The sequence below is a fragment of the Aythya ferina genome, assembly GCF_964211825.1.
Source record: "Aythya ferina genome assembly, chromosome: 5".
NCBI classification, from domain to species: domain Eukaryota; kingdom Metazoa; phylum Chordata; class Aves; order Anseriformes; family Anatidae; genus Aythya; species Aythya ferina.
In genome coordinates, this window is record NC_140301.1 from 27932147 (window position 1) to 27958913 (window position 26767).

General features: G+C 46.3%; 1 protein-coding gene and 1 long non-coding RNA gene across 6 annotated transcripts in view; both read right to left on the reverse strand.

Annotated features, from left to right (window-relative positions):
• Positions 1-15504, reverse strand: part of PLEKHH1 (pleckstrin homology, MyTH4 and FERM domain containing H1) — a 49328-nt gene extending 33824 nt beyond the window's left edge. For 3 of the 4 annotated variants that reach the window (XM_084519464.1, XM_084519465.1, XM_084519462.1), the window contains exons 1-4: positions 15399-15487; positions 9176-9347; positions 3588-3650; positions 1058-1207 (exon numbers count right to left, since the gene is read on the reverse strand). In XM_084519464.1, the coding sequence (XP_084375590.1) occupies positions 1058-1207; positions 3588-3650; positions 9176-9301 (339 nt within the window). In that variant the 5' untranslated portion in view covers positions 9302-9347; positions 15399-15487. Of the gene's footprint in view, positions 1-1057; positions 1208-3587; positions 3651-9175; positions 9348-15398 lie in introns of all 4 variants that reach the window. The other variant, XM_084519463.1, reaches the window with a different exon arrangement.
• Positions 15505-16160: 656 nt separating this feature from the next.
• On the reverse strand, positions 16161-25668 carry LOC311436910. Of its 2 annotated transcripts, XR_014693166.1 has the most exons (5): positions 25348-25668; positions 20811-20969; positions 19623-19751; positions 18175-19449; positions 16161-16781 (listed from the first exon to the last, which is right to left on the reverse strand). It is a non-coding gene; the product is annotated as an uncharacterized lncRNA (long non-coding RNA). The 2 variants fall into 2 exon arrangements; XR_014693165.1 differs by lacking the exon at positions 20811-20969.
• Positions 25669-26767: the final 1099 nt, after the last annotated feature.

Here is a 26767-nt window from a genome sequence, read left to right on the forward strand (position 1 = left end):
TTTCCAGAAGTCTCATTTTGCCTCTTGTTGCTGGAATTGAGATATTTCTCCTAACGGAAACATTTTTCCAACTTGTGTTTATTGATTTTAATCAAATCACACCTTGCATTTCTGGGTAAATCAGAATTTTTTCCATCTTCCATTACAAGAACTGCTTCCAGACAAAGGTCACTGTTGTAGCTCCTTCTGAACACCTTCTTTCTCTTCCAAGATGCAGAAACTTCATCTACTTTCTGCCAGAGTAAGCTGGCCCAGGAAAGTGACCTGAAACCCCGAGTATCACAAAGACCTGATGCCTGACCTCCACACTATACTCGATCTAAGTTCAGACAGCCTACTGATCTGTTTTGCCCTTGAAACAGGTGACAATTAGCTACATGTGACGTACAACTCAAACAGCAAAAAAAATTGTGTAAAATTCTGACAAACTATTTCTGTTGAAAAGAAAGTTTACTTAGCAACATAAGATGATCACATTCCTCATGTTATAAACAAGACCATAGGGCCACGGCGTTTAACAGAGCTGAAATATAAGTCCCAGCATAGAAGTAGTTCCTGCCTTCCATGTACTGAGAACGGAAAAGACCAAGAGCTGGTCTTTTATAATGAAAACATCTGGCAAGATAAGAACTATGCCAAAGGATTGCAGAGGACTGTGAAAGTTCCCTTCCAAAGATGCAGCACATGCTGAGCTAGAAATGGATTCCATAATGAATTTGTGGAGTAATCTATATAGCCAGAGAAATACCGTCAGCAGCTTTCAGCATTACAATTTAGGGTCTCGCTACTGACTCAAGTCTATCCTAATGTGTCCTTCAAGGACACTGACCAATCTTCTGTAATGAAAAGACAAGGGCTGCTGAGGCTGAATGGAGGCTTATGCCTGAAAGGAGAATTGAACGAGAAAAATCTCATACTGAGCAGGGCATCATTGCCTTCAGATCAGCTGTAAGAGGATAACATGCAATGGAGACATGAGCTGTGCCTTAGAACCATGCACTACAGAATCCCTCCTGCTCATGGAAGCTACAGATCTCCCTACAGAAGGTATCTTTACCTGTTTTGCTAGCTGAGTCTCCAGTCTGTTAATCAGGTCTTCTTTTCCTTGCACTGTACCCATCAGCTCCTGGTATTTCCTGTACAGAGCGCTGTCTGATTCACCAGTCTTCATGTTGGCTAGTTTTATCTCCTCTTCCATAATTCTGACCTGAAAGGACAATCAGAGGGAGACCAAAACCAAATAATGCGCATGAAGCTGCTTGTTTAGTGGTATGACCCTGACTGACAGGGTATTTCTGGACCTCGTGGTTTTGAATAGGAAAAAAAACTAGGGATAGGAAGAAAGATTTCAAATCACAGTTTATTTTCGCATGTGTGGAAACAGCATTGTGCATTCATTTGCATTGCTGAAGGAGTAACAGATGTAAATTGAATAATGAACAGATAAACACATTGTGGATTGTTAAATACTCGAATGTGATTGGTCAGAGAGACTATGCAGGCACTATAGTCTATACAGACATCTGGGAAAGGTACAATGCGTTTTCCTCCTTTGCAATATCATGGCCAGCCTTTTTCCCACCATTTAGCACTAAGATATACACCAAAAACACTCCTTTTTTAAAAAAAAAAAAAAGACTACTTTCTTCTTCCTACAGTCCTCAGCTTAAGATAACGTTTTGGCAACTTCTGGCTTTCTGACAAGTGTTTTCTCTAGACCTAAGGTCTAGACCATTTTAGATTTAACAGAAGCTTTGCCTATCTTTGAGCTCCTGTCAGCACCACCACTTGTTCATCTCAGCAGGGGAAGCACTGAAGTAGCATTCCTTCAGTGCAGACAAGGTTTCAGTGCTTTAAAATTTAGCTGCTGCTGACCCCTTTCAGCTTTAATTGACATTGAAAACCTCTTTGCTTTCTTCAAAATCTACGTCTCTCAGTATGCCAGTCCCTTTTATAATCACCTCATCCCATCGGAAGGGATTACAAGACTTCACTTCTGAACTTGATTGGATTTCTGTGACTTTAACTCAAACCCACTAAATGCAGCATTTGACAACAGGAAAATATCTGGTTCCAACACATCCCAGAGAAACCGAATCTGCAAAGATATCAGTTCTAAATACCATTAATTTAGCCTCAGTTTGGAAGCAGGAAGGCAGAAGATGGGCAAAAAACTGGACACTTCGTAGAGCCTGTGCAAGAAAGTTACTCACACTCTGTTGAACAGCCTACACCTCATGCTTGCAAACGTGTTTTGTCTTCCTGTCTGCCTACATTAGGCAGAGAAGCAAACTGCCTCTTCCTCATACTGAATCCGAAAGGTAGGTGCCCAACATCTGAACCAGAAAACTAAGCCTGCTGGGTCAGATGTGTTTTTATTAGAGTTTAGGGTTATTATAGTAAAAAGAGGTGGCCCCTCCTTTCTGTCTGATGCCCAAATGCTGACTCTGTGCTAGAGGCTCAGAGTGGGGACTGCAAGCATGTGATTTCTTTAATTGAGGTTGGCAGCTACAGGGAGCCTGCTGAATTAACAAATCCAATCCCCCAGACTCCTGGAGTGAAAGATAACAAGGGATTTTACACTTGACGTGGAGCCCTCTCTTTTGTAAGCTGCTTCTCATTCATGGCCAATACACTTGTTAGTAGAAGGGAATGGACCTACTCCTTACACTGTCACATGCTGTGCTGCTAGGCAGCAGTGAAGCATGCATCTAGCAACATTCCTCTCTGGATGGGACCAAGTTCCTGGAAAGGCAGACCCTACAACTTTGAAGACTGCTAGTCCTTAGGACCTGCCAACACATGGCTGCAGTACCATGGTAACCTCCACTTCTGTTGGGCTCCCTCTCCTACACCTTCCCAGTCAAGTTCTTTGTTACCCATTCTCTGATCTGGATTTGACTTGACAGCTGCTCCTTGGTGTCACTGCATCTTCCCACATCAAGGACACTATTCCTGTCACTGATGTGTCACCATCTATAAAACCTCCTTCACGGTGCTATCACAGAGACATTACCTTTGCCTGTCTTGGTTGTGTGTGGACTTACTGATTCCACTCAGAAACAATTGTTGCTCTTGGCTGGCAATTGCTAATCTAGCATAGAGGCCAACAGCATTGTGATATGACAGTGTTGTTCCTATACCTAAGCTGGTGAGAAAAAAAAAAAGTCTAAAACTATTTATTTTGCAGACACATCCTGCTTCTTTTGCAGAAACTACTCTACTTGTAGACAAGTCCCTACCAGCACTATTATATATTGTTCTGAGGGCCTGCCAGACAGTTTTATCTCTGCACCTTACCCTGAAGTAAAACATGCCCTTCCTTTTCCATAATCAAGTGGGTTAATCATGGATGAGCAGGTGAAGCCTTTAAAGAGGGGCAGATAAAAGGTGCTGGTTTTCACTAGATATTGAACCTCTTTAGGCACTTGTTCATAGCTCAGGCTCAAAGACCACTCACCACCATGAATCAGTGTTTCAATACTATATTACAGTGCTGCAAAGTGCTCTCTGTACAATGAATTGTAAGAAGTTGAGAGTAAGTTCCTGCTGGGCTTGTACCAGAGCCATGTAAGATGACCTCTTACCTGTTTCTCTGCATCCTCAGCTCTTTGCTCTGCTTCCATTACTCTCTGCTCCAATTCTTGCATCTTCAGAATCAGAAGACAAGTGAGGAAGAGGGAAAAAAGAAATTAACATCATCCAGAGATTCGGTTGTTTGACTTAGAAGCCTTCCATTTCATTTTCAGGTCACAAATCTTCGGCACCTTTTGGGTTAAGTAGTCAGGTTTGACCGGGAAAAAAGCCTTTGACCTTTTCCAGTCATCTGCCCTAACCTGAATTTACCGGAACTGTTTTCTCATTAGTAAGCTTCATCATTCATTACACGGGTCAAGGGAATAGTCCCGGAGTCTTGACCCTGTTTCTACAATTTACACACCATGGGCCGTCCCTGCAAGAAGCCTGACTACACACCACCATCCTTTCCTGTTTTTATTTCAGCTAGGATTTATTCACAGTAGTAAATAAAAATGAAAAATCTTATAAAGCTCACAACAAGTCTGAAGTGTCACTTCAAAAAGCATCACAGGCTCATACCTGACAGAATTATCAGTGTTCTGAGTTTTCTTGTTCTTCTCATTTTAAATAGCTTTGCAAACTGACAATTCTATGACTTCTAATCTGAGCATTGCTTCAAGTACAAGAATCCTGGTTTTTTGTTTGTTTGGTTTTTAATCAATAGGATTTCATTTGATGTTTGCAAGGCTGTTTTCTACAACCTGCCCTGCCTTGATGAGTCTCAGATTTTAGCCCAGCAATATCAGCTCAGTGACTCTTAAGTTTCAGCCATTGAGCTGCAAAATTTGAATAATGCTCTGTTGAATTTTGAGCATTTATAAGAGTTTTATTCATGAAAGAACAAGATAGAAGCAGGTTCAAAAGATTAAAAGAATCATGCCTCAAGCAAACAAAAAAAAAAAAAAAAGGAAGACTGTAAGGGAATCTGAACTCCTCTACTCTGATGTGTTTGACCACTCTAGATAAAGTATCAGAGCCAAGAAAGTCAGGTAGAACACTATGAGAATCAAATCAATACTTCTGAAAATGGGACTTATTCATCTCGTGTTGATCACCCTGAAAGGAGATATCAGTATTCCCTTGTTTCCATTTCCTATCCTCTAGGTAGCAAAAAGGCTCTCATCTTCAATGTGCCTCTATGGAGAGAAAAGTGGACTGACACTTATTGACAAACATATCAGAAAAGTACATATATGGAGACACATCAATCATCATATAACTTCAAAAAAGAAGTCATTCCGTAACAACTACAAAGCACAAAGAACACAAATTGCCACGTTTAGCATGACACATATCTTATAAATCTTTTCCAGTGGAGCAGTCAAGGACATCACAGACTATGGAGCTAAATTCACAAATCATTGAGGACATCTTGGCAGAGGATGAGAGGTGCCACAGAAGATTGCACAGACAGCTACAGCCATAGCTGTTCTGACCAAACACAGACACTGGAAGTCTTGGTAGAGACCGAGATCAAGGCAATCTAACATTAACAGCAGTTGTCTGGGCACAACATTTTCCTCTGTCCACTAGGAAACGTGGTCTACCAAGGAATTTCCCTATTCATCTCTGAACATCACAGCCACAGACAGGTAGCAGCAAAATGTTGGTGAAAGACAGATGCAAACTGGTGGCATAATACACTTTCTGAAACAAAGACTGTTTCTGATGGTAGCTTCTGAGTGAACAGTTTCTGCTGGTTTTCTGATGAATTGACATCACCAGGGACTACATTCAGAGCACAGATCTCAGAGGAATCTATCTATCCCCTGACTATCCTCTTAGAATAACAGCTTGATTCTCCAAAGGGTTGGAGATCTCCATGAATGACTCAAGTTATTTTAAGACGACAGCGCTGTTCTGAACAAAAAATGTCATCTTGTTCCAGCAGGTTCCTCATGCCACTTTGCTTCTTGTTGGTGGTAGTCCTGGTTCCTGATCAGGACAAAGTAAGTTATGTTGGGACCATTCCTGATCACTAAAAATTTATGAAACTTCTTGTGCAATCAGGATGGTCTGGCAAAGTTCCAGGCAAATCAATTACATTCTGTCACCCTAATTCCCTCTGTAGCCTTAAATGAACTTGCACTTTTCTTAGCTTCCTGTTCTACATTGTTGGGTTACCCTAGTATGAACTGTTAAATAACCACTGCATTTCTCATATGCACAGAGTGATTGCTTCACCCATCCATGGTGTCAGCTGTCTCACTGGAGTACATTCAGTTTTAATACATCCATGCTTGTAAGGCTCTTTCAAATCCCTCAATGAATTAATAATAATACTTGGCATTTACATGGGTCCTTTCATTCAAAAGGCTTTATAGCTTGACAAATGCTACTTAGAAATTTGACCCAGGTCACGCAAAAAAATCAGTGGCACAGATGAATTCAAGCAACTCTTCTTCCAAACATTAGCCCAGACAGCTTGAATAGAGAGAAACAGGCCCAGTTGTATAGACATGCTTGCATGAGACAAAAGAGGCTTTTTCCAAGTGTTCATTTTTATTGAATTAAGACAAACAGGTTAAAAGTTACCCAGATAGCCCTTCTAAAAGCAGCAAAAGATCCTCCTATCAGCCATTCAGAAAGCTTTCCCTCTCCTGACCGCTCAGAACACATGAAATAAAACCAAGGGGAAAAAAAGGTTCAGGCATGTCTCAGCCTCATTTTCCTCTTGTTCTCTTCAAGCGCTCACTTGCGGCCAGGTCGCCTCGCTGCCAAGGCAACAGCCTGCTATGGGGCCTCAGAGTGAAATAACCCCGTGTCCAGGGACACCAGGCCCCTGCTGAGGTCTGCACGGAGCCTTGTGCCCCGCAGGGGCCCCAGGTTGGGGCCCTCCACCATGCCAGCCCGTGCAGCACTACCGTGCAGTCAGGCCAGGCTGCACGCGTGGCCAGTTGTGCCGTGCCAACACTGTGCCAGCACCATGCCAACTGGGGCGCTGGCAGTTCAGCCACCTAGGTTTGCATTGCTCCTGTTCTGAGCAGCGATCCAGATTAGTCGGTCTAAGCGGATTTTCAAAATCTCAAGTATTTAAAGTGTTAGCGTGCATTGTACTACCAATGTCAGACATGAGTGGGCTTTTTTGTTTGCCTTTTTTTTTTTTTTTTTTTGAGTTAAAATAGTAAAGTCTGCCTTGAAATCATGAAATTAGTTAGACTGATTTAAAATTTGGGGAACAGGTTGCCAAGCTTTCTATCCACGGCTTCCAGAACCCTTGGATAAACTGGCTAGTGAGCAAGTATCACACTGTTGCTAACACCATTCTTTGCTTTCATCTGGTAAAACCGTTAGATATATTTTTAAGTTTCTGTTGCCGTAAACCATATCAGGGGATCTCAGGGGTACCACAGGTTGGCAACCCAGCTTCGAACTGTGCCCCTCTCTCTCTTTTTTTTTTTTTTTTTTTTTTTTTTTTTTTTAAGATTTTCTCCTCCTTCCCTCAAAACCCTTCTAGAAACACAATATTTCTAAGATGTCTGAATCTCTTCATTCCCACTGATGGAAGTAAAAATAGAATCAGAGTTGCTATAAAACATGACAGAAATCCCTAGAGCTGGCATCACTACACTGAGCATGCATTTTCCTTGATTCTGCATCCCCACTTGTCCAAGTAGCGGGATGCAGAGCAGACAGGAGCCCAGTGCTGTGACTGCTGAGCACCCTGTGGCAACAGAAGGGGAGAGGAGGGTGTCTGAGGAAATCACTGCAGAGCACTCAGGAACAAGGGGCACAGAAAGCTGGCCACCAGCCACATAAAGCATGAGCATCACATGCTGAGCACCTGCTCTAGGGCCTAGAGTCCACCTGCGTCAGGAGAGGACACCGGAGCCGGTCCACATTCCCAGGAGTGCTTTTCCCTTCCCGTATGACATTCAGAGTAGGGAACTGCAAGCCTGCTAGCTCTTTGACCCTCCAAGTAAGCCTAACAGGGAGCTGTACAAGTAGTTACAGAGTAACCTGATCACTGAACCAAGCTGCTCCTTAATCTTAACAAAAGGAACATCGCTTTGCCTGAAAGGCTGGATTAATTGCAGTAGGGCCTCTCCTCAAGGACCCCCCTAAAGCTGATGACAATTTTATTCTGTTGTGGCCCACAGACTCCCCTGAAGAGATATTCCAACAGAGGCCTGGCAAGTCTGTTCTCCAAAAAGAAGGGTGATAGCAAGGAAGTTTCTCAGAGCAGAGTTAAAGCACACAGCTACATCTCCTGCATTACGGAGTCTGTGGAGTGCTGCACATCACAGTTGTCCTTACCAGACCTGTACCACAGCTGTGCAATGATTTTTACCCTACTTTATCTAAACTGACTTTAGATGTTGCTGTTCTTGGAGAATATTAAAAATAGTCATGATGTCCACCTCCAGAGCTACACTAGAAAGATGATCAGGGTGCTAGAATTGCAGCATTTCTTAAAACAATGAGAGATGGAATAAATGTCTCCCGTACAGCATAAAGCATTAGTCAACGTGTAATTAGATCGAAAGCAAGGATCAGAACTGCTCCACTCTGAAGAAACTCATTTAAAAACATCCAAAAAAAAAAAAAACACACAGGCACATGCACATGAAAGTTGCATAACCCAAAGTGGAGTAAGAGTTAGAACACATCTATCATCAAGTAAAACTTAGTGTTCGCAGTAAGCTGCAGTCAATCACAAAGATTTCAACTCATCAGCAAATTGTGACTGAAAGAAACTGTTCTCACTTTCCAATAGTAATTGAATGGCTGAACAATTTTAAAGTGGACTGTGATATTGTAAGTCACGTTTTGAAACAAAGAACTCCATGACAAACTACAAGCTTGGATTATGTGCAAATTAGAGCTTAGTGAAAAAGCTTGAGTTCAAATCAAAAGATTGTGTAAAGAAAATCTATACGCTATGATGGAAGTTAAAACAAAAACAACAACAACAAACAACCACAAAAGCATACACCAAAACCTCAGGTTTTTGCCAATCCTCTCTCCTTGGTTTTTGCCAATCCTCTCTCCTAAACTCACTGCAGGTGAGTTTATCTAATGCACTTGAAAGTGAGATTGGTAGGAGATGCCTCTAAAACCAGAGGGATGCCATGCAGATTTCTGACATCCAGATCTCAGAGCACCCCAGTCCTGCTCTTCAGCATCCCCAGAATATTTCAGAATATTTTGACTGGATATGCAATCTTATCCTGCTGTTTTAACAGTATACATACCACTGTCCAGTCTTGTAACATTATACCATAACTGGTCTGGCAACAGGACAGCTTATGGGAGGGCAAATCCCACCATTCTTATAAAAAATACCCATCTTTGCTCTGTAGCTGCCTCATTCTCTTGAGTTCTAGAAACTTGCTGGTACAGCGTTTTCAGTACAGTCAGAATACCTGGTAATTTTCCAGAGAACAATGCCAAATTCTTACTTTCACTAACATCACTTTACAAAACTGTGGCAGGAATATCCTGGTGTCTTAAGTGATGAGCAGACTGAAATGACCTACTGTAAATGGGAAAGAGATCCCCACTACAGGTACAGTTTTACTCAATGGTTCAGCATTTAGGTATTTTTGCCTTCATGTTGTAACTCAGTACAAAGTAGAAGCCATCACTGCCTCACCTTCTCAGCTAACAGTTCTCGGATCTTGCTTGCCTGCAAGCGGAATTTGAAGAGCTGAGACTCCAACGCGACGCATCGCTTTTGCCAGTCCGTGCAGCTGCCATTCTCCACTGCAAGTTCAGCCATTGTTCAGCTATCCACTTGGGATGTCTCCTGAGGTGCTCTAGAAGACCTAGAGAAGAGAAGGAGGGGAAAATAAATATATTTTTTTAGACTGGCAAACTCTTCATCCCTTGGGCCTAGTCTCCCTCAGTCAAGTCAACAGGACCAGTAAGAGAGCCCATTTGTTCTGCAAGCAGAATCACAGAATGGTTGGGGTTGGAAGGAACCTTAAAGATCATCTAGAGGTACTAATCCAAGTTACAGACATTTCCCTCTGCCAGAAGAGGCTCTTCTCCCTGCAGTAGCAGATAAATGGATCATACGACAGCTTCCTGATTTGCACTGGACAAGTCAGGCAGGTGAGCTGACCTTGCTAATGGCCAGCACAGGGGTGATTATGGCAGTGAGTTCAGGAGTACTTGCCCACATCGTTCTCCCAGCAGATTGGGAGAATGATGGCTTCTAGCTGACGAGCAGAGATGAGCCCCAGGCAACAGCGATACCTTTCACAGGTACAGCTGCATTTGGGAGAGGACTTGCATCTAGAACCTGAAAGAGCAGCAACACTACCATGCAGCTACAGCATGTCCTACAGCCACTGCATTGTGGGGAGCACTCCATTAGTTTCCTGTTGTGAGCTGATTCTAAGTTTTTGCCTCACAATAACAATTATAAATTAACGTTGGCACTACATTAAAGCCAGTGATGTTACAGATGAGCATATGCGAGCATTTAAACATACATAAGCCAACAGTTAATGGATAACATATAAATATTCAAATAAACTTTTACCTTTAAAGTGAGTAAATAATTTACTAATGCATCACACTGTGTGTTCCACAAAGAGCCATCTTGCCATCCTTACAGGCCTGCTCAGCCTCTACCTATATACCTGCACCAGAAGGATTTTCATTCCTGCCTCCTTTATACCATACCACTATGGCTGCAAACTTTCAAGTCACTAAAACTTTAGGCATGGCTCAGGTCCCACATTCATTACAAATTTGAGACATCGGTGTCTTATCTCACGCTGACTGGGAGAAGATGCAATATATGAGGTAACAGTTCATTTGTTCCAAATCCCTCACTACTTGATACAGTTAACCCACAGCACGCTGCATCTGATTTGTGGTTTCCCTCAAGAATTCTTCTTCCCATCTGAAAACCCAGCCAGCTCTCCTCCTGTTAGCTCCAAGTCCTGCTCTCAGGGAAACACAAGGCAATGCACATGCTACTCAGCATTGGCGGTGGAGCAGGACAGAAGGTCTCAGGAAGGACTAGAGGAACTCTGCATCTTTTAAGATACAGCCCTCTCTGCACCCCCTTGGTGGCAGGAGGATCTGTGCTTTCCTAGCCAGCCAGCCCGCCCCCTGGTTTTGTCACATTGCTCAATAGCCCTTTCCAACTTTGAACAGCCCCAAGTCCCAGCAGAACTCTTCTGCACCATTTCTGGATGAGGTTTCTACAATAGGACCTATACACAGAGATAAATAAATTCAGAAGAAACAGTTATGTGACCAGAACCTCAAGAAAGTTGTACCTTTCTTCTTCTAATACAGACTCTGGTTTAAAGTAAAACCTTTCCAACACAAGTGGTTTTTACATAGTGGCAAAGTCTTCTCTAGTTTGGGTGTATGGACCACCAAATCCTTTCCAACGGAGTTGTCTGGCAGTCTGCTGATGCATATCTAGAAAAATCTGCTGCTGTGCAAAAGCAACTTAAGGGAGAGGGGGGAAAGGGGCAAGAGAGAACAGATTTGTTTCTTGACTAATCCTACCACTGTCTTGGTCAGAAGTTGTCTTTCATTAAGAGGTGACAAACTAACTGAAGAGGGCAAACCACAGTGGGCCGAGCATCCTTCACAATAACAGCCTCTCCATCTCAATCAGCTCCATCTCAGAGGTACTCAAGCACTGCACAGAGTTGAATAGAGAAAGCCTTTTGCATTGGAAGCACTGGACAGTTACTCAGGACACATCCAACTAAGATTATCCCTCTACATGCTGACACATTCCCAGTTCACTCTCCAGGAACACATTTAACGCTGAATTCCAGAAATACGAGATGGAAAGGACCTATTGGGTTGAGCTAGGGCAAGTCTTATAAAATTAACCACAATGGAAAACCCGGAAGCTGTTTTTTCCCCCCCTAAGTTTACAGACCTTTCATGCTCCTTTCCGCTAAGGACATTTCTAGAACAATTCTGCCAGCGGGAAAATCTGAGAACTATGAACTAACGCTCATACATCCAGCTCCACCTTCACCAGACCTGCTCCACCTGTGCCACAGAGAGAAGACTCGCATGACTACAAGCATCAGCTGGCTGTCTTCAAACAGACTAAAACATACACATGCAGTGCACTTTGCTTTCTAGCTCTTCTTGTGTTGTGTTACAATTAGGTAAGCTGAAATGAGGAAACAATCTCCATGCTCTGGGGTTCATTTTTACTGCAGCTAGCTTGAACATTTCAGTTAAGCCCAGTGCCCCCAGCCACTAGATGCTCTTCCAGAGTCTGTCATCCTCCATCGTATCACTCTATTAAAACATGCAGAGATCCCAGCTGGGAACAAGCTAGGTCTGAAGACCAAACATGCAGTTCTACTCAAGTCCTTGTAGAAAGTGATATGTAACTCCACAAACTGGAAGAAGCTACAGCTTTTGGAGTTGTTCCTATTTTCTTACTCAGTAACTGTTTAGAAGCTTCAGACACATTTTAAAAGACATGCAGGATGCACATAATGTGTCCTTAACCAAATTCAGGAGTTGGTGAGTGCTCAGATTACAAACACCAACTGAACGTGTGCATTCCCGCAGCCAGCTGTACAACCCTACAATAACAAACATTTGCGAAGCCAAAACAGTCATTAGTTCATCAGCTTCATCACAACACCGAAATCCATACTTCAGGACTTCACACATGCTCACAGGCAAACACTTTCCTGAACTGGGGCCAAAGTAACAGGCCAAGACTTGGGAGACAACAGTGAAGTCACTCCGCCTCACCGCCTGCACCTCTCCCTCTGCAGGGTGAGAAAGCTTTAGATGTCCCTCTGGTGGTGTGCACCCCACAACACCTGGCTCATATTTTGCAGGTAAAAGAGCTGAGCTTCAGGTTACCCTAAGTATACATAATAGCATAAGTTTACATAATACAGCAGGCCACTTAACTCCAAACAGCAAGCATGTAGCTGAATGAAGGGAGACATATTATACCCCTTAGCTACAAACATCAGCAATGAGTTATTTTGTATACAGGTTGCTTTGTTCAGTAATAGAAAGTTTTCAGGCAGCCAGTTGCCTGCCTTGCCAATGATTTGTGAAACTGTTCTAGCTCGCAAGAGGGGCTTAAAACAAAGAGAAAGCAGACTTAGTCAGTACTGCATTGCTGGAAGAGCTCTGTGACAGGAAGGAAGACCAGCATTCTCCAACCAGCACATCTACAGCTTTACAGAAACACAAGCCAGCCTTCTCCACAGTCCAGCACATCAATGTAATCTCTAGCCCTAGTTCCTTGCCAGCATTTAACCAGGCTATCTTAGGCACACTACACAGGGTTTCCGTCTCAGGTAGTGATATCACCCATTCTCAAGCCAAAAGAGCACTAGCTGTGAAAGGATGCTACAACACTAGGCGTTCTGGATATGACACTTCAGCTCTCAAAATTCTTTTCTTTCATACAGACATAGGGAGATTTTAGTCTTTATTCACAGAGTTTAAGTCCAAAGAGAACATACAGTCAATGAACCTGATTTACCACACAGCTCATGCCAGAGCAAGAGTAACTTCCTCAGACAGTCCATCACTTGAGGAAACTAAAGTACCCAGTTCTGAGAAGTCCGAGACTGGGATAGATCAAATCAGTAAGCCTCGTTCCCTTCCACTGCTGGCAACGGCATCATATAATCCCTTTGGTAAATGAATGCAGCCATTTTGCTCCCACTCTTCCTGTTGTTCTAGAACCTCATCTCTCTGATGAGCCGCCTTCTAATTACCAGCATAACTATAATCAGAACCAGCCTGCATCTGTTCATTCTTGCAAAATATTGCCCTTCAGCTTAACTAGTTTCCCCCATGTTTACCCTGTGGTGTATTTATAGATACCAAAAGCTTCACCTTAGAGACCCCATTTTGCAAGACTAGAGATAAGGAGCTCTTCTAGGCTCTGAAGAAAACCTTGCCCCTCTCCCCCTGCACCTGTTCCCACTTTAGCACACACAATATGAAAGCTGCATTTTGTCTTTCTCACTCCCCTTAGAGACACAGGTGACCACAGCCACAGCTGGAAGGCAGCATGCAGTCTCCAAGCCTTATGTATTGGTACTTTTCACTCTCCTAGGGAATATCACACCTGATTGCCTTTGCCTTTTTTACAGCCACACTGCACTGGTGGTCGATGTTTGCAGACAAGCCAACCCTACTAGAGCAAAGGAATCTGAGCTGGCCTTGCCTTCCAAGTGCCAGACATGGGAACATATGGGGGCCCACTACAGTGATCCTGGAACAGATTAATTAAGTACAGGTCTGTGCCAGACCTCCACAAGATCAAGTACAATCCACTGCAAAATTTAACAAGTCCATGGTTATCCTGTAGTCAGTTACTATATTCCAATCTTCTTGTCCCCTGCTGTTTCTAAACAGTGGTCTCCCAGGCTTTGTGCACATTTTGTTACTACTTCTAATGGGTGATTTTGCTATATGACATTAGAGTTTATCCCATCTTTTACTAATCCCCCAAGTAATTTGACTCTTCTAGTAAAATACCTTCTAACAGACCCTCCCCATTACAGTGGTGTCACATTATCTTTTGTCAGTTCTTTGCTTATCTTCTCCTATTAATCTCCATTTCCTCTACTTAAGCTAATCATTTCCCAATGTGTCATCATACCAAATCATTTCTAGAGGCCACTGATTAGATTTAAAGTTTGTTCTCTGTAGCAGAAAATGCACCTTTTCAGAGAAAGATGCTGTATCGTCCTGAAGCAATGTTTAACATCTCACATTCACCTTCACCCCCTGAATTGCAACTTGCCTTCAAGCTTACTCTGAATTCTTAGTTTCTGTTAAATGCATCGTTCCTCCCCTCTTCACATCCTAAACATACATGTAAGCAGGGCCATCCATACTTTATGAGTTACAACCTCAACTTTGATTTGACAGACTGACTTTAAATCCTTGCTCTCGGTGTTATCTCTAGGACTTGCCACTTCACAACATCATGGGCCCTCCTGCCCCCATGATTCTTAACCATCTTAATTGATTAAGGTTTTGGATATTTTTACATAATTTAAATTTTATGTATTTTATACAGTTATACAAACAATATTTGTATTGTTATATCAAACTGATTCAACAGTTGTGGGTTTCTGTCTGTTTGTTTTCCTTTGGAATACAAAGAAATTGAGAAACTTGAGAAATTGAGAATACTTTCAGGTGCGGTATGTTAGGGACACGGGAAACAAAAAGCAGCCACAACTCAGAAAAGCTGAGATCATCCCAAGCTGATTCATAAGTGCAGCCAGACACGCCCTGAAGAGCAGCCTGACTTTCTGAGCGTTACAGCAGACAGCTTCCAGTGAAGATAACGGGAGCTGCTATGTTGTGGGGGAACAAAAACCGAGAGGGGTCCAGGCACTAAATGTAGGTGTGAGGCTTCTGGTTGTGACTTGTAGGAGTAGGTTTCAATGAGCAGCGACGGCTCCGGCTCCAGACACCGTATCCAAGAGATACGTGAACGGCGTGCCCAAGGTGCCGTTCTGCTGAAGTTAAACCCCCCAGCGGGTAAACCCCACACCCGACAGTCACTTTTTCCCTCATTCCCCCCCACCACCCCAGCGCGGGGCACTCGGGAGCGGGGCGCTGCTCCCCGCACCTGCCGCTCCCCGCCCGCACCCGGAGCCGCGCCGCGAGCCCCCCCCACGCCCCCTGCCCCTCGCGACCCCCACCCCCGGCTCTGCAGCCCCGGGGCCGCCGGCTCCGTCCAGCCACGGAGCTTTTTTCTTTCCCCCTCCCAGCTCGCGGCTTTGGATGCGCGGAGCACGCGGCGGCTCTCCAGACGGACCCCTTCACCCCGGGCTGCCCGCCCCATCCCGTCCCGTCCCGTTCCCCGGCGCCGAGCTCACCGCGGGCCGGCCGCGGGCAGGTGCTCCTCGCCGCTCCGCTGCCGCCCAGCGCCCGGGCTGCGAGCGCCGGCCCCGCGGGGAGCGCAGGAACTGACATCAGCCGCCCCGGGCCCTTAATCCCCTCCCGGCAGCGGCGGCCGGGCAGGTGGGGCGGGCGGCGCCCCCTGCGAGGGAGGAGCCGCGCCCGCTCCCCGTCCTTGACCGCGGCCGCCCTCCGCGCCCAGCCCGCGGTGCTGCGGTGGGGCCGGGCTGCGGGCAGCGGCGCGGGGCGGCCCCCGGGGCTGCCCCCTGAGGCGGGACAGGTGCCGTGGGGCCGCCATCTTGTGCCGGGCGCCTGGGGGCTGCAGCCACCTGCATCGTCCCCGGGGCTGGGCGCCCCACTGCAGCCATCTCCGTGGTTTCGGAGCCGCTGTTCCCAAGCCGTCCCCAGCCCAGGGATGCAGCAAGCCAGGGTCACCCCAGCTGCTTTTGGCCGCACTCAGAGGAGCAGCCAGGTGGGGAGCTGGCAGCTGGCCCCCAGCAGTACCCTGCCTTCACCTGCCGCAGAGCCCCGTGGGCTGGCGGAGCACCCCAGGGCCCAGCCAGAGCCCCTCGGTGAGCCGTAGGCAGCTCCAGGGCACGGGTTGGTGCTGGGATAGAGGTGGAAATCAAGTTAGTGTCATAAGAGTTTCCCAGCTAGAAACACTCTCCTCACCATGTACTTGGGCCATCTCTCTCACAATATGGCTGAAACGCACCAGCCTTCAGGCATTTCTAACGAGCTGCCAGCACATCAAATACTTTATTCAGTAACAGGGCCACCACTTACTGAGCTGCTTTATATTTAGCATTCCCTTACAGGAATACATACTGATTTACAGGAATACATATTGACTTACAGGAATACATAGTGATTTACGGGAATACATACTGCATGTTTCTCACCCTGAGCTGCCAACAGGGCTAACAAGGAAGGCCGGGCTGTGGTGGGAGTGCACAGGCCTGCTGCTGCCCTCTGCTGCAGGCAGCTCATTGCCTGCTCTGCCTGAGCCTCAGGTGGGAGTGGGGAAGACCTCAGCTAAACGAAGGCTTCAGCCCTGGCAGCGTTTGGTCCTTCGTGCCTTAGACCAGCATGTTTCAATGCAAAATTCAGATTCAGTTCATTCAGATTCAGTATCTTGTTACTTATTCCATCATCAGGTGCATGACTTCTGCCGAAGGTACTTTACAATTTTCTCTGTGAAGCTCTTCTCAGAGGAGATGCCTTGTTATCCAAATAAGCAGTCAGATTTGCAAAGATTCAGCGGGCCTTGCAGTTCCCTCAAGATTGTTTTGCCTGAGATTTCTCATCCATTTCCAGTTTCATGGGATTTTGGCTGAATGAAGCTGCCTTTTCCTTTCCAGCTACAAGACAAAGCATGCATTGCTGAGCTGCTTCTGTCAGAGAGCAGGATAGCACTACACAGAGATGGCCAGAGAGCCAAGTGGAGACAGGCAGAGAACTGAAAAGAAACAGGCATCTGGCAAGGAGACATCCCATTTGGCCAGCTGAGCAGGGACAGACAGGAATACAGGCAGAGGTGGTGCTGGCTGCTGTCACAGTGTCACCCAGAGAGATTTCTCCATCAATTCTCAGTACAAGGGATTCCCGTTGCCTATAATCTGCAAGTTTTGTGTGTGCCTGCATTAATTATTACTCCCAGTGATCAAAGAATTGTAATAAATAACCAGAACCAACGTGACTTGTGGCTCCCTATAGGTATTTCAACAGGGCAAAAGGTAGCTTCAAGCTTCACAAAGTCCCCTCCTGAACTAAGGCTGACCAAAGACAAAATGGGGAAATGAGTTATTCCCTTCATCTTCTCTATACTGTTCCTGATTTCTTTCAGCCACACATGCAACCGGTGTTCCTTAATCTGAATTTTAGGAGGTATTTTTATTCTTCCTTTAAAGTCACTGGTCAAGTTCTCTCATTTGCACCAGTGAAGCCAACAGGATTGTATCACTGCCTGAAATGTCAATCCAGCCTTGAGTTTTTCCCAGGCATCGAAGCTTGACTGCCAGGACATTCCTCAGCCACTGAACTTTACACAAAGTACCTCCCCAAGAACTGCCTGCACACACCTCGCTTTAACTCCTGGAGTCCCAGAACCACATCAGCACTCACAGATCTGTGTGCTGCCATTTCTTTAATGCAAATATTCTACAGTGCTATGCCTCCTTTCACCTGCTGTCACTTCTGTTAATTAATTTAAAAAAAATATTATTGACAAATGTTAATTGTATATGTGCCTTCTTTTACATAATGCAAATAGAAAATTTGTTTTGACTTCAGAGAGAGGAGGTCCTAAGAGCAGACAGCAGTATCGCACAGTTCCCGAGTGAGTTCCCTCAGCAGTTATCTTTAATATGTCTGCTCTAGCACTCTATGTCAGGTCTTCGAAATTTGCAGACAAATCATCCATCAAAAACAAAACAAAACAAAACAAAACTAAAAACTAAAAATAAAATAACATTTACTATAAACAGCAACTACCTTATTGACAAAACAAACTCTCTGGGAAGTCCAAGAGAACTAGCTTGGCACTGTTAGGCTATCGTTATCACAACACAAGCACGGACTGCTTTGTTAAGAGCACCTTATCTGAGATACCTAAATAGAAGGGCAAAAAGACACAAGAGAACTAGTTGTCAGAAGATTAGAGCAGAAAAAATTGTCTCTAGAAAGTGAAGTTGTTATAGCCCCACAGGCAGGAGACAGCATTATGTTCCTGATGCAGCGCTGCTGAAAACTTACCAAAGGGGCAAAGCCACCAGCCAGACCCAGTCCATGTGGGAGCCCCACTGAAGGCTCAGTCCTACACAAGGAAAACTTGCACAAAACCAAGCCAGTGCTGTGAAACATCTGTCCGAGGGACTTGTCCCTCTCCATTGGGAACTTAGGCTTCAGATAGTAGTTCTCTGAATTCCACCCAGGTTAGGGGCTTAAAGAAATTGGAAATGGCCTTTGTGCCTAGTTCCATTTCTCTGTTTCTTGTGGGCTTGCAGTGTGCTGACAGATGCAACACAGACCTGCAAACCTCTGCTTTGCTTCTCTTCTAATCAGCAGTGACAAGCTCATGCAGCAGAGAATAAGAGACTGGCAGCTGTGGATCACCTCACTGCATTAACCAGTTGCTTGTGGGAGGACCCAGTGGGAGGGCCAGGAAGCCATCGCCTTCCACTACTGTATCAGCTGGGTTAGGTTGTGTGATGGTCATCTCGTCACACCTCACAGACGGGACATAAAGACCTTTGTGTGTTCTAGTCAAGCCAGAACTCCTGCTTGAGCAAGAGCATATGTTTTGTATACTCAGTCCTGGCTGGCAGAGAGCAAAACAAAGCAGAATTCCCATTATCCTCAAGGAGTCATGCCGGGGTAACTCCAGTGTTAGTCTCAGATTTAATAGCTAATGCCTTGTTTCATCTCTGCGTTTCTCCCATTTCAGCCTCCAAGTATCAGATTTCATTACGTCTTTTTCTGTTAGATTGAGACATCAACTATCACTTAAGTAGCCTGTGGAGAAAAGAAAAAAAGGCCTTTCTCTTCTATAAAATACACAGATTTAACATCTTTCACAATAATTAATGTTTCCTTGTGCTTTTGTCCTTGTAGTTTTATCTAGATCACAGATTAGATGAATGGAGTTTAAAAAGTAAATTTGGGGTTGTCGTCAGCATGCCTGCGTGTCCATGTCAAATTGCTGTTGCAGGTGGGAGAAGAAAGGAGGACAGCACGTGGGAGTCTTCAGGCTGAGGAGGAGGAAGGCAGTCCTTGCAAGCGTGTTTGTTTTGTGTGGTCTTTTGTGTCTGGTATTGGCTGGTATGCAGCCCGTAAGGTTCTCACATACCACAGCGCTCTTTGAATCTTTTTCTGAGTCCAAGACTACAGAGGTCAATGCTGTGCAGGTGATGCCTTACATGATGTATCTCACAGGAAAACTGTATCAGGCTCAGATGCTGTGACTGTGCTAACAGAGCTGGCTCAACGGCACTTGGAAGGCTGAATGTTGCTGCCCCAAGGATGGGAGGCCTGCCAAGGAAAAGGAGGTATAGAAAGGGCAGGGAATGGAGCTGGGACAAGGTGCTAGGATGAATCAAGGAGAGCCCTGGAGAGCTGGACCTCCTACTCCCGCAGCCTCAGTGATGTGTGGGATGGTCACAGCTCTGCTGCTGCAAAGGGGAGTCCGTGTCCCTCGCCCCTACCTGAAGCAGCAGCAGGTCTGCCATCCCAGGAGTGCAGCACAGGCAAAGTAGGCAGCAGACTGTGGTCAGTTTGTGTCCTTGTGTTTCCTGTGAAATGCCAGCATGGTTCCAGAATCACAGTGCAAAAACCTACATTAAGGAAAGACACAAACCATGTGGGGAGCAGAGTACAGATTATAGATCACCGGTTTGAATTCAGACCAAGTAAAAGAAATAAAAAACTGCTACCCTCTGACAAGCAGCAGCAGAGACAGCTATGTGGACAAACTGGTGATCTCAGCCCAATTCTTAAACATCAGCTCTCTGAGGGACACATTTACTAGGACTGAGCGCTGAGGAGGCAATAGGGTGTGCTGCATAGACTTCCCTTACTGCTGTCAGAGCTCTGCATCAACCCGTCACTGCAGACAGCTTCTCAGCAAACAGATTCAGACCAGATGGGATCGCAGGGAGTGAACTCACATCTGAACTCCCCTAGAGCTGTGGAAAGAGTTGTTGGATGCGAAGGGTTTGGGTAGGCCAGGAGAAGGGGTATCCTTGTCCCCATACCCCCGTGGCAGAGCTGGCAGGAAAGTCCATTTCAGAATTGTTAAATCAATTATTTCAGGAAAGAGGAAAGTGAGTCCCAGCTGGGACTTTGGGTGCTGACCTGAGATCTCAGCCCCAGGCAGCTGGGGCGGCTCTGTGGGCAGAGCAGGAGGGGCTGCACAGAACACGACGGGGTCCCCTCTCCACAACTGGCAGATCGCTGGCTGGGAGTGGGGCAGAGAAGACACCCGTAAAGATGGGGCTGGTCTGTGGGAAGGGCTTTGGCTGCCTTCCCGGTCTTGCACTGAAGTGAGGCCCTACAGCTGCCCGATGTCAGGATGGGGTACAGAGGAACGAGGTTCCCCACCGCAGGACTCTGACTTACTGACCCCTGCTGCTGGAAGCAGCGGGCGGGCTGTCCGACAGGGGGTGCGGGAGGGAGGGAGGCTACTCTAGCCGGAGAAGTTTTTGGCTCCTTTCCTGGTCTCACACCGGAGCCAGGCACACAGCTCCCAGATGGTTGTGATCTCTGCTCTGGGATCTTTCAGGCCTGTCAAGGCGTTGCATAAAGGGAGGAATTATTTCGCTCCCGTGTGGGAGGTGGACATGCCAAGAGCCCCCACCGAGGTCCCTCCGCCTGCCTCTCCCAGGAAGGGTCACCTGCAGGTGAGCAGCCCCGGAGAAGGCTCCGTCTCTCCGCAGGCGAGATCCCCAGACAAAGTGCTCTGACAGCAGCAGTTGCTGAGCCTCCCTGGCATGGCTCTGCTCCTGCCGGTTCCCATGGTGATCCACAGAAAGAGCAGAAAAGCACTGATCTCTCTGGAAGACAAATGATAGGCTGTGATAGTGCCAGTGGCTGTGGAGGAGGGGACAACCCTGCTTTTATGCTGTTACCCGAGTTCCCGGGGTCAGTCCTGGGGCTTACCCCACCAACTGGCAAGGAAAGCGCTGCTGTACCACCCCCAAGGGGCTGGGAGCGAGCCAAAGCACTAGCCTCTGTTTATGTGCTGCCACAGCGAGCAGTGCCTGGTAGCGCTGTGATTTGGGAGGGGTTTGCAGGGAGTGCTGCTGGGGAACCCGGGCTGTGCCACCACGGGGTATTGCACACAGAGGAAACATGCGCGCTGCCCTCTCCTCTGTCATGCGTAGAAACACATGGACAAAATCTCAAACTTTTCATCTTGGTCATAGAGGGAAACCATCCATGCATAAGGAACGAATTCCACAGTCCTTCGCACGGTATCGTTTCACCAGGGCTTCACCCGCTGCCCTGCAGGTCCCAGCCTGCCCCTCTCTCCATCTCCAAAGCAGCAAGTGTTACTCACACTTCCCCACGCAGTCTGGAGGCACCTGCCTGATACCCACCCATCCACTTGCGTACAGCCATTGCCAGGCAGCACAGCCTCCAGGAAGAAACAGCGTGGAAGGGATGGGTGGAGCGGTGGCTTTTCTGATAGGTATCATTTTTATGATGCAGTTAAAGATTTCCAGAAAATTCTAGAAGGACAGGGCGGCGATGGTGAAATTGATAAAGGATAAGATGGCTTTCAAACACAGCCAACAAGTGTCTTAAGAAGCAAACCTAATTTTGTGTGCCTCCACCTCTGGGCAAAACGTTCTTGGCTCGGTTTCAGAGGTGCAGGGAAATTCAAGGGTTGGGTATCTCTGAGAACAGGTCTCAGTGCCTGCAAGAGGGTGACCAGAAAAAGGGACAGTTTTGAAAATTTAATCTTAAATTGCATTGATTTTGTAACTACCAAGGAGTGCCCCCCAGCAGGCTCAGGGATTGACCTAGAACTTTCCATCCATGCCCTGACTGAGGTAAAACTCCTTGTAAGAGCCGTCCACCAGCTTGGCCACAGATTTTGGCAGTGCTCAGATCTCATTGTTCTGTCGGCTGCCACGCGAAAGACTCCCAGCCATTTCCTCACTGTGCTTCCTTGTCCAGAGCCGTGTGATCTGCAAAGGAGCTTCCAGAGACCAGGCCACGGCCCAGGATGGCCTCCCCTGCCCCGGGCAGCCCCCTCACCTCACCTCACCCCACCTCACCTCAGTCCCCGTGTAGGGGTGCTCTCTGCTCAGGTCGTCCCTCAGCAAGGGCTGGGCTCACGCCCGGTGCACTGCAACAAGCACACGGAGCTGAGGTTTGCCAGTTACCCTTTGTTTCAAGTCTGCACAGCATCGGGTACCAGGCAGTAATTTGGAAAGCAAGCACACCCAGAGCTGAGTGCCAGGCCCTTCAGCCAGCCCAAAAAGCAGGTACAGGCAGGTGTAGGATCACTCACTGGCTGCTGTTGGCTATATCACTTGCTCAGCAGTGCATGTGCAGAGACACACACGTATGAGATAGGTGCTAGCTCATTAACCTAAGGCAGTCAGTCCCTAATTATCGTGTCAGATCTCCACTCAGGGGCGTGTGCTTTATCATGCTGATGAAGCAGAAGATACTCCAGAGCATCCTTACCTCTTTTTTTTTGTGCTGACTTAGCACATGTTTGTGGTTACACACTTCTGTGTTGTCCTAGCATGGTAACTCTCCGACCTGGGCTCCCCCTGTGAGGTTATGGACCTTGCTGAGAAGTTCTACAGTTCTCACCTTTCTCCATATTTAGGTTAAGGAAATATTCCATATTACTGCTTCTCATTGTCATGATATGTTGGGGTCGCTAACATGTATTTTTTCCAAAATCCCAGGCACTCAAGTAAACATCGTATCTTAAGGCAGCACACAATCATAATAAGCAAAAATACAAATACCACAAACAACTGTTTCAGCCACTCAGAATTAGGTGACCGTGAGGTCAACCGTGAGAAGTCAGTTCCGCTATTCTGCTTGACCTCTTAAGCCAATTTATGGAGCTGTTCAATTTTCTCTTTGACTAGTCTGACAGATCGAAACAACTCCTTTCCCTTTAACTGCCACATGAGTGTGAAGCAGGATGATTTATGGTCCTTCCCACTCTTCCTGTAAAGGTTTGTCTTTCCACCTTTGTTTTTTTACCCAGTGTTCAGGTTGGAATGGATGCACAGGGGCATCCAATGGAACCAGTAATCATTCCTGTATATCCGTGGTATAATGGTATACAGAAGGTGTCTAAGATCCCATGCTGAAAAAAAATAAATATCTATATATCTATATCTTCCTCATATGTTGTCATCTGGAGAGTGTGGGGGTTAGATCCCACTGTGTATGTCTTTCATTATGTATGGCTCTCAGGTCCTGCACAGACCTATACTCTATGCTGTTTAGTTTCTTTACTGGTGTATTGGGGTAATAAAGCTGGACTGGCCTTCTCAAATTAATCCATACCATAGAAACTTGTCTGCCAATAGCTCTAATCCTCTTGCTGCAAAACTGACGTGATATTGGGGTACCCATACAGGCATTGCTCTAATCTTTATCTCAGTCTGGACTGGGGATGCATTTTTTGCTTTCTCATGTTGCTTTCCTGTCCAAATGAACAGAGTTATTGTGTTTAAAACCTCTTCAGGTACCTGCTGGTGCCCTCCTGGCTCTAACCAGAAGGTAAATTTGGGCTTTCCGAGAGTTTTCAGTTAGAACCTTAACTTTTACCTTGTCTGTGACAAAACTCACTAGGGATTTAATTTTCACAGTAAGTCCCTTCCCAGCAAAGGGAGAGCGCATAAAACTGGTGTATCAACATTCTTCCCCCAGTTTTACAGTCCATCAGCTGCAGGAGCGGTCTTTTACAGTTTGTCACTACAGAATTAGTTGTACCACTGTCTAAAAGGAAATTGATGGTGTCTCCCCCAAACTTAAAAGGAACCAGGGCATCTGGTTCCCTTTATTTTATTATTTACTGGAATTTCACCCCTTGGTTCCCGTCATTCTGACTCCAAATCTTCCAACATAATCAAATGATGCTCCTCACTGCCTCTGTTCAGCTCCTTTTTCTTTTCCAGCACACACTCATTTTTCCAGTGCCCCTCTTCCCTGCACCAGGCACGCTGGTTAGAGCCTATGGGTTTATTCCTTCCTGCCCCCCCTCCTTTGTCCACGTCCTCAACCTTCTCAAAATCATCTTCTATATCCACCTCTGCCTCTCCCCTGAGTTCCTTTCCCTTCTACAATAGCTGCTGCCAAAAGTAATGCCTACAGCTTAATTTTTTCTTTCTCTTTTTGCACCTTGCAATCATTATAAACTTTGTGTGCAATTTCAATTAGCTGAGAGACTGACATTCCCCCAGCCCAATCTACCTTCCACATTTTTTCCCTAATGTCTGGAGCAGATCACATGATAAACTGCATGTTAAACGTTCTCTCATTGGCCTTATCATCTGGGTCCAGATCCATCCATTTTCTCACCATTTCACAGAGGCGTTTGAAAAAAGCAGGTGTGCTCTCATCTGGGTTCTGGCAGACCTCATACAGTTTAGAGGCATTTTTCATTTTTGATGCTTCATGTTGAATCCCAGAAAGGATTACTTACTGGTACTGCTTTACCAACCCTCAGCCTCTGCCAGTATTTGGGTCCCCCTCAGGGTCTCTCTTAATCGGTACCAATGCTTCTACCTCCTCCCAGGGGAACCTCTGCCTTGCCTCTGCCTGAGCTTTTTCCAGAACCATTCTCCTTTCCCCTGCAGTCATAACGGTGTTTAATAAAGCTCACATGTCTGCCCAGTTGGGATTATGGGTTATCATGATACTTGCAAATAATTGGTGCATCCCCTGCGGATTATCCCTAGAAGGCCCAGCTGACTGTTTCCAGTTCAGCAAGTCTGATGTAGTGAATGGTACATGAACAAAAACAGGCTTCCCCAATGATCCTACAGCCTGCCTCAACAGGGTTTGGATAACTGACCTTCCCTGTTTGGGATAGCAGGCAATTGGGCTAAAATTTATGCTGCTTCTGTTTGAATCAGTTGATTGGTTTAGGGGAGATAACACGACCCCTGAACTTGGGGAGGCATCCTGTACTTCCCTTGCAGGGCTCACAGGTAAGCTTCCCTGCCCTGGTGACAGCAGGGGTACAGAGCCTTGGCTTCACCTACCGAGCCAACTAAGGAGGGCTTACAGGTTACCAGCCTGGTTCTGCCACACCATGGGAATCTACATGGGAGACTGACAGAGAACTTAAACCTGCCCCTCTTCACTAAACCCATATACGATGAAGGGTGCCCTCAGCAGCCCACTGGATCCCCCCATGTTAGCAGGGGACCTCTACAAGCATCACACCGCTGTGGCACCCGTCGACTCCGGGTTGGTGGAGGGCTGAGGCCAGACCTGTGATAAAGTCCCTTACTTGTGGTTACACTGCTGCGTCCTTGTCCTTGCATTTTAACTTTTTGTCCTGGGTTGGCAACACTTGTGCCCTCAGAACCGCACACAGAACAACAGCTGATTAAAACGGCCCGAGTAGCGCCAACAATTAACCCAGCTGGGACCTTCTGTAAAGGATGTCACAGGGTAATTTTAATTATTGCTTAATTAGTGCTAATTGCCCACAGCAGAAGGCCAGAGCTCAGCCTTCAAATACTCGGTCGGCCAGACAGCACAAGCTCTTACCCCTCAGGAAACCCCAGCTATGGGCACTGTGAGGAGCAGGATTTGCTCTTGGCTATCGTGATGGTGGTAGCAGTGGGTGAGTGAAACTCGGGTGTTCTTCTGGAGCAGAGAGAGGACGTGCTATCTGTGTAATCATATAGAGCCTCCTATAATCGTATAGAGCCTGCTGTGTTGTAATGATAAGCGTGTTACCTGGCAGCAGGGCCAGCCGGAGGAGCCCCCCCAGCGCCCTGCCCGCGCTGCTCCCTGCCGGGGCCCAAGGCTCCTGGCCGCCTGTGCTCTGGCGCCACCTGCTGGCCGACGGCGGGGGCGCTCCCCGCGGGACCAGGGGCGGATTTTGTACTGTTTTAGAGTCTTTTCTAAAATATTTTACAGCGGGAAGCTCTGTGGAGGCCTCATTCTACATAGAAATGCTCCACCGCACAGCATTTAATTGGATCCCGTGAAGTACTTCTAAAAGCTATGGGCTGTGCCTCCTTTGCATTGTGTTCCTTCTCTGGCCCAAGCTCTGTGGCAGTTGTTTTAGGCCCTCTGCTAATTACAGATAATAAAGACTTTTCTTCAATTGAAATAGAAAAGATACCCTGTGAGCTACACCCCTGCTGCTCCTGGCCATACAACTCTGAGGAGAAAGGCCCTATAAGTGGCTGTAGGTTAGTTACATGCCCTAGGCCTCAGTGCCAAATCATGCCTCTGAGAAACGGTGCACACACTGTGCTGTGGTCCTGACTCAGGGGGCACCTGGCCACTTGTTCCTAAAAAGCAAATAAACATTGTATGACTTATAATGGCTTATATGGCTGTACAGGAGAGTAGGAAATGGTCTTCCTAGGGCAATGGTTGCATTCCTTAGCTGTAGTCAGTTCAGGCATTACTTCAAAGAAACAGTTTTCTCTTTGGTGCAAAATCACTGAACACCTCTAGACTTGTTTCTAATTTTGGCTAAAGCTGGATGTAACCCACTCCCAGCCTCACAATAGGTCAAAATTCAAGCCTGATGTTTCTGTACAAGATTGTTGTCTCTTCTCAGCCTTGACTTTTTTCTTACACGGGCTAATAATGTTAGAACTTATCATTTACATTTGCTAAA